The sequence below is a fragment of the Scyliorhinus canicula genome, chromosome 15 (assembly GCF_902713615.1).
Source record: "Scyliorhinus canicula chromosome 15, sScyCan1.1, whole genome shotgun sequence".
NCBI classification, from domain to species: domain Eukaryota; kingdom Metazoa; phylum Chordata; class Chondrichthyes; order Carcharhiniformes; family Scyliorhinidae; genus Scyliorhinus; species Scyliorhinus canicula.
In genome coordinates, this window is record NC_052160.1 from 70,136,993 (window position 1) to 70,142,992 (window position 6,000).

General features: G+C 41.8%; 1 protein-coding gene across 1 annotated transcript in view; it reads right to left on the reverse strand.

Annotated features, from left to right (window-relative positions):
- mettl26 (methyltransferase like 26) overlaps positions 1-3,225 on the reverse strand; it is a 55,922-nt gene extending 52,697 nt beyond the window's left edge. Inside the window, exon 1 of the mRNA XM_038820439.1 lies at positions 2,890-3,225. Within this exon, the coding sequence (XP_038676367.1) occupies positions 2,890-3,083 (194 nt within the window). The 5' untranslated portion in view covers positions 3,084-3,225. The remainder of the gene's footprint in view (positions 1-2,889) is intronic.
- Positions 3,226-6,000: the final 2,775 nt, after the last annotated feature.

Genomic DNA, 6,000 nt, shown 5'->3' on the forward strand with positions numbered 1-6,000 from the left:
TTTTAAGTTAATTAACTAAATAAAAGAAATACTAGACTTTAAATAACCCTTATACTCCCTCAGTCACCAAACTCTCACTGTAGCACTCAAATGCCACAAGCTCAGCACTCAGTGCTGAGTGTAGGTTTTAGGTTGGACAGGCAGCATGGTCAGTGCAGGCTTGGAGGGCCAAAGGGCCTGTTCTGGTGCAGTATTTTTCTTTGCATTTCAGAGAGCAGTTAATAATCAACCACATTGCTGTGGATCTGGAGTCATGTGTAGGTCAGATGAGGTAAGGATTTCAAATTTCCTTCCCTGAAGGAAATTAGTGATCCAGATGGGGTTTTTTTTAATGACAATCAACAATGTTTCATAGTCATTAAGAGTCATTCCTGTCTACTCTATCTACGCCCCTCATCATTTTACACATCTCAATCATGTCCCCTCTCAGTAGGAGGCTCCAAGGAAAACAAACCCAGTCTCCCCAACCTCGCTTCATAGATAAAACTCTCCAGTCATCATTAGACTTTTAACTAAATTGAATAATTTTAGTCAATTCAAATTTCAACATTTGCCATGGTGGGATTCGAACCTGGGTTCCCAGAGCATTACTCCGGGTCTCTGGATTACTCATCCAGCGATAATACCACTACGCCATTGTCTTCTTTGTGAAAGGCAATGATTTATTGGGGTGGGGTTGGGAATGGGGATAGTGGGGGCACGGATATGAATATAGGTGATCCTCATTTTGGGGGTTTTCTGGCTGGCTTCAGCCTTCCTGCCTATTGATAGCCAACCCCCATCTCATTCTCTTGAGTCTTGGCTCATGCTTAGTGGAAGTGGAGGCTCCCCATTGGATTCCCATACCATGACAGAGTCAGCCGTTGCAAAGGCCCAGAATTACCCTGAAGATCTCAAATGAAAGTCCTACTAAGGACCAGCAGGTCAATCTCTGGGGCTGACTCAGAGTCTATGGGCCTTCACTACCAATTTTTGGGATTGTGCTCCACCTTCCATAAAACAGCCCATGAAAAGTGGGGCAGAAAAAGTTAAAATGTCACTGATGACTCATGCCATGCCCTGCCCTCCTGTTGCCACCTACATGTGGCAGACATCACCAACAGCAGACTCAAGATGAGGAAAATCCCAGACAGGGCAATTACAAACAGCAGGAGCTCACTGCTTGCATTCCCAATATTCTTCATCGCAATCCCACTCAGAATTGCAGAACTGTTACAGTGCAGAAGGAGGCCAATTGGCCCATTGTGTGTACACCGACTCTCCAGATGAGCATTATGGCTTAGTTCCATTCCCTTGCCTTTTTCCAGACCCCTACACATTGTTTTTATTCCTATAATCATCTAATGTCCTTTAGAATTCCTCGATTGAACCTGCCTCTACCACACGTCCAGGTAGTGTGTTCCAAACCTTAACCACTCGCTATGTGAAGAAGTTTTTTCTCACATCACATTTGCTTCTTTTGCAAATCAGTTTAAATCTGTGCCCTCTCATTCTTGGTCCTTTTATGAGCAGGAACACAGTTTCTCCCCATTTACTCTATCCGGCCCCCTCATGATTTTGAACATCTCTATCAAACCTCCTCTTAACCTTCTCCTCTCCAAGAGAACAGCCCTAACTTCTCCAATCTATTCTCATAACTGAAATTTGGTCGGGGTCATTAAAACTCCTTTGTGCCGTGGTATTGTTTCACAGGATGCTGACAGCCCTCTGAGTCAAGTGCCCATCCTTTTGGGTAGATCTTGAGGCACTGAACGCACATGGGTTATTAAATGTTAAAAGATCACAGTCATTCAGATCCTGTACATCCACCATATACCTGCAATTCTATCAGGAAGGCAGGTCATTTTTCCCTCCTCTGTAAGCTAGAGTTTCAGAGATCGACTGTAGCACTGCATTATTATTCTTCAGAGAGCAACATATAGCACAACATTGATCTGCAGGATGGTTATAGTTTGATTTCTGAATCCTGAGCCCCTGGCTGATGATGTTTACAACCTGCAATTTTGTTCTGTTGTGTCTGACTCAGATCGTTTTGCTTGGATTCCAGACATCCAGTCTTAATCATGATCGTTCATCTTTTAGCACTGGTTGTTTGAGACAGAATATAACAAGCTCATGGAGCTGAACATTACACGACAAACCATGATGATCGAGACCTGCAGGTCCTTTAATAGCTCTGCAGATAAATCTTTTGTTTTGGAGGATGTCCTGAATCAGTTTTGGTTTAAATATTAAAAAGATGTCATTGAAAAAACAACTGGATTTCTGAAATTTTAGACACTGAATGAATGGGGAAATTGCTTATTAAATTGCTGTGTGCACAACCAGCAAACAGGCAACAATTAGTTCTAATGAATGACCACAAATATTTCTGTTTGGTGAACAAGCTGACTTAAAGCAAAATGACCATCGATGGACAGTGACCCTCAGACAGACCATCGATGGACAGTGACCCTCAGACAGACTATTGATCGACAGAATGACCCTCAGACTATCGATGGACAGTGACCCTCAGACAGACAGAATGACCCTCAGACAGACAGTGACCCACAGACGGACAGATCATCAACAGAGTGACCATCAATGGACAGAGTGACCCTCAACAGACAGTAATATCATCGACAGACAGTGATCCTCAATCCATCAATGGACAGAGTGATCCTCGGGTGGGCAGAGTGACCCTCAGAGGGGGAGCGACTCTCAGAGGGATAGAGTATCGATGGGCAGAGAGACCATCCACGAACAGAGAGACTATTGATAAATGGAGTGATTATTAATGGAGAGTGACTATCAGAGTGATATCTGATGAGCAGTTCAGAAACTCTTGCTACTGACCAACCTCCTGTTGCTTCCCACTTCCTCCCTCCCTCACACCTCCCAATCACTCACCTCTCCAGTGCCCGGGGCTCCAGCTCTGAGGGCTGCCACAACACATTGGGCAGAGCCTGGGCGAAATGGACCGAGTGCTGACCGGATCCTGAGGCTAACTCCAGGGCCAGTGCCGGGGCGCCCGGGCTCAGCTGCTGCCGGATCACATTGAGAATCGGCTCCTTGTTCCTCTCGGCAGCCGGAGCCACAATCATCCTCCGGATAGAGCTGGAGAAAACCCGGAGCGACCAAAGAGCGGAGCAGAGCTGCGGAGCCAGAATCTCCGCGCCCGGTTGCAGCTACAAACTTTGCGCTGCTCCCCGGCTGCCGGCGACCTGCCTCTGCCGCCCGGCCCGCTGGGAGTTGTAGTCCTGCTCCGGCCTTCCCCCTTTGCCGCGGAGAGAGCCCGCGGAAGCGCGGACTACAACTCCCAGCGGACACTGCGCCACCCCTCCTGCCCGTGCCTGCGCACTGACCGGGGGGAGAGTGTCCAGGGGAAAGTATCCTTCTGGTTCTCATCCAACCTCTACAGCTCACACTGCAACAACCTTCTCCCTCAACTACCCATCCTGCTAACTTCAGATGCGTTTCACCTCTAGCCTCTCCCTGTGATCATGAATGATTTCCTCCAGGATTTATGAGTGTCAATCTGGCGGACTGGGTCTAAATATATTCGTTGCCAGGAGACAAAGGGGGCCCACCCACAACTACAATGCTATCATTTAATTTTCATAACGAATACATAAAATTTTCCAAAAATACATATGGAAAAAAATTAAAATTTTTGTGGAAAAAATGTGTATTTCTTAGTAATTGCAGTGTACATGTACTGTACATATTACTGGCAGTAGATACCAAATGTAAATACAGAATGTTATAATTGAATTTTTAATTTTTTAATTTTAAGTAATTGGTTGATATTTTTAAATAGTTTACTGCACAATTTACACATTAACAGATAGTTCAAAAGCACAATAGAGCATTGCATGCAGTCCACTATATTAAGAGCAATCGTTTGTGTTCGCTTGATGAATGTGCGAATCTGCCAATAATTGCTTTGCATCCAATTCATCTAACAATTCCTTTTCAATGGATAGCAACATGTATGATTCCAAATTCTACTCAGACAGCTAATTTCTTAATCTTGTCTTTATGATCTTTAGCTTTGAAAATGTCCTCTCACATTGGACTTGAGTAACTGATAGTGTGCAGATGACTTTATAAAGTTCATAAAGGTTATCATATGCCTTGTCATGAAGTCTGTTGGATGCCAGAATTTTTAGTACACACGATGGGCAAGTACTGAAAATTTTACAATTGTTGCAGCTGGAATCCATATTCTCACCATCATTAAGCAATAGCTTTAATACATCAAAGTTTGAAGCAAAAGAAAACAATTCCAATATTACTTGATCTTTGCTGATTTGTGGAAACAGCTTAATAATACCTTCCAATGCTTCATCTTCAAGGCCCTTCTCTGCAATAGTTTTAAACTTTGCTGGGTCCAAGCAGGACAAATCTTTATACAACTATTTGTGTTGTACAAAGCGTGATTCTAGTGACTGGACAATGCGATCCATTATTAGGTTAAACACATTTACTCGAAAATCAGCTAGAGAATCTGAGGAATTTCTTTCATCATCAATAAGCTCATCTGCCATTCTTTTCTTCTTCCTCTGCCTCTTAACTGGCAATGCTGTTTCCAACGCATCAATTTCCAATGTTTGATTTTCATCCATATTCATCTGTGAAATCCTGTCATTACATTTATTTACAAATTCCAAAGCCTTGCTGTGAACGTTATCAAATGTTCTTGTCTGTTCCTTCAACTTTGTTGTAGCTGAATCTACCAAACTCCATGCAGTAAACATATCTAAACCACTTGTCTGTAGACAACTTGATAACGGGGTTGTAGTTTCAAATATATACAAGTAAGTAAATGCTGTCAATATGGCTTCAAACTTTAGAAGACTTTGAAGTAAAATATTTGCTTCATGTTTTGTTTTTGCATCAAACTTTTCTGAATCTTGTATCATTGATAAGCATGTCAATAGATTTACGAAAATACTGGCAGTGGCATCATCAAAACGTACAAATATAGTTGTTGCTGCATTGGATTTTCCTGACCATCTGGTCTCACCAATGAGCTTTAATCGTTTCATTTTTTCTTGCCCTAGATGTTTTCCAACAACTTCTAGCCATACAGCCATTCTCTTGTATGATGCTTTCACAAAAGTTGCTATATTCTGGAGCAAATTGAAAAAAGAAACTGCAGGCACACAACATTTTGTTGTTTCAGTTATCACCAAATTCAAGACATGGGCATAGCACCATATATGAACATGTTGATCAGCCACATCAGCAATTTTATCTGTGCTATCAGATAAACATTTTTGGGCGTCAATTTTAAGATGCTGTAATGTTTCAATCAATAGATCAAAAAGCCCCTGTCCTGTACCATCATTACTTGGCACAACTGAAAGTAGTCGCTCACAGATAATACCTTTAAGCACATACCAAATAATAATGCTAAACTGATCGATGGATTAATTATCTTGTGTTGAATCAACCTGAATAGAATAATATTTTGCTTGAGAAACTTCATGACTAATTCTTTCTTGTATCATATTCTTCATAATTTTGATTAACATGTTTATAGTTGTTTTACTTAGGTATGTAACAAGTCCACCACGGCCTTTACTTTGAGCCTTTCCTTGTTGCTCTAATCGTTTGATTCTTTGTTTAGACTTGTTTTGCACTGCAGAAATGTGAGCTGCCATAATGGGGTAATATTTTGCCATCAACTACACTGTAGCTAAAAAATTGCCATGATTCAGAACCTCATTATCTAGAGTGTAGGCCAATTCATTTCTGTGACCTCGAAAAGGAAGTGCTTGCTTGCCTAACATCTTTATGATGTCTATAATCCTCATGACAATACTTCTCTGCTTCAATACTTCTTCTTTCCTTTTAATTAGTGATGCTGCAAAAAATTTATCTAAGTGTAACCACACTGATATATTGCTGAGCATTTCGGACATGTGTTGTTGTCGATTCATGTAAAGTCAAGCTCTGGCTAATACGCCTGTAGTCACTAAAGCCACGTACAAAGGGTGATGGAATACAAGTGTT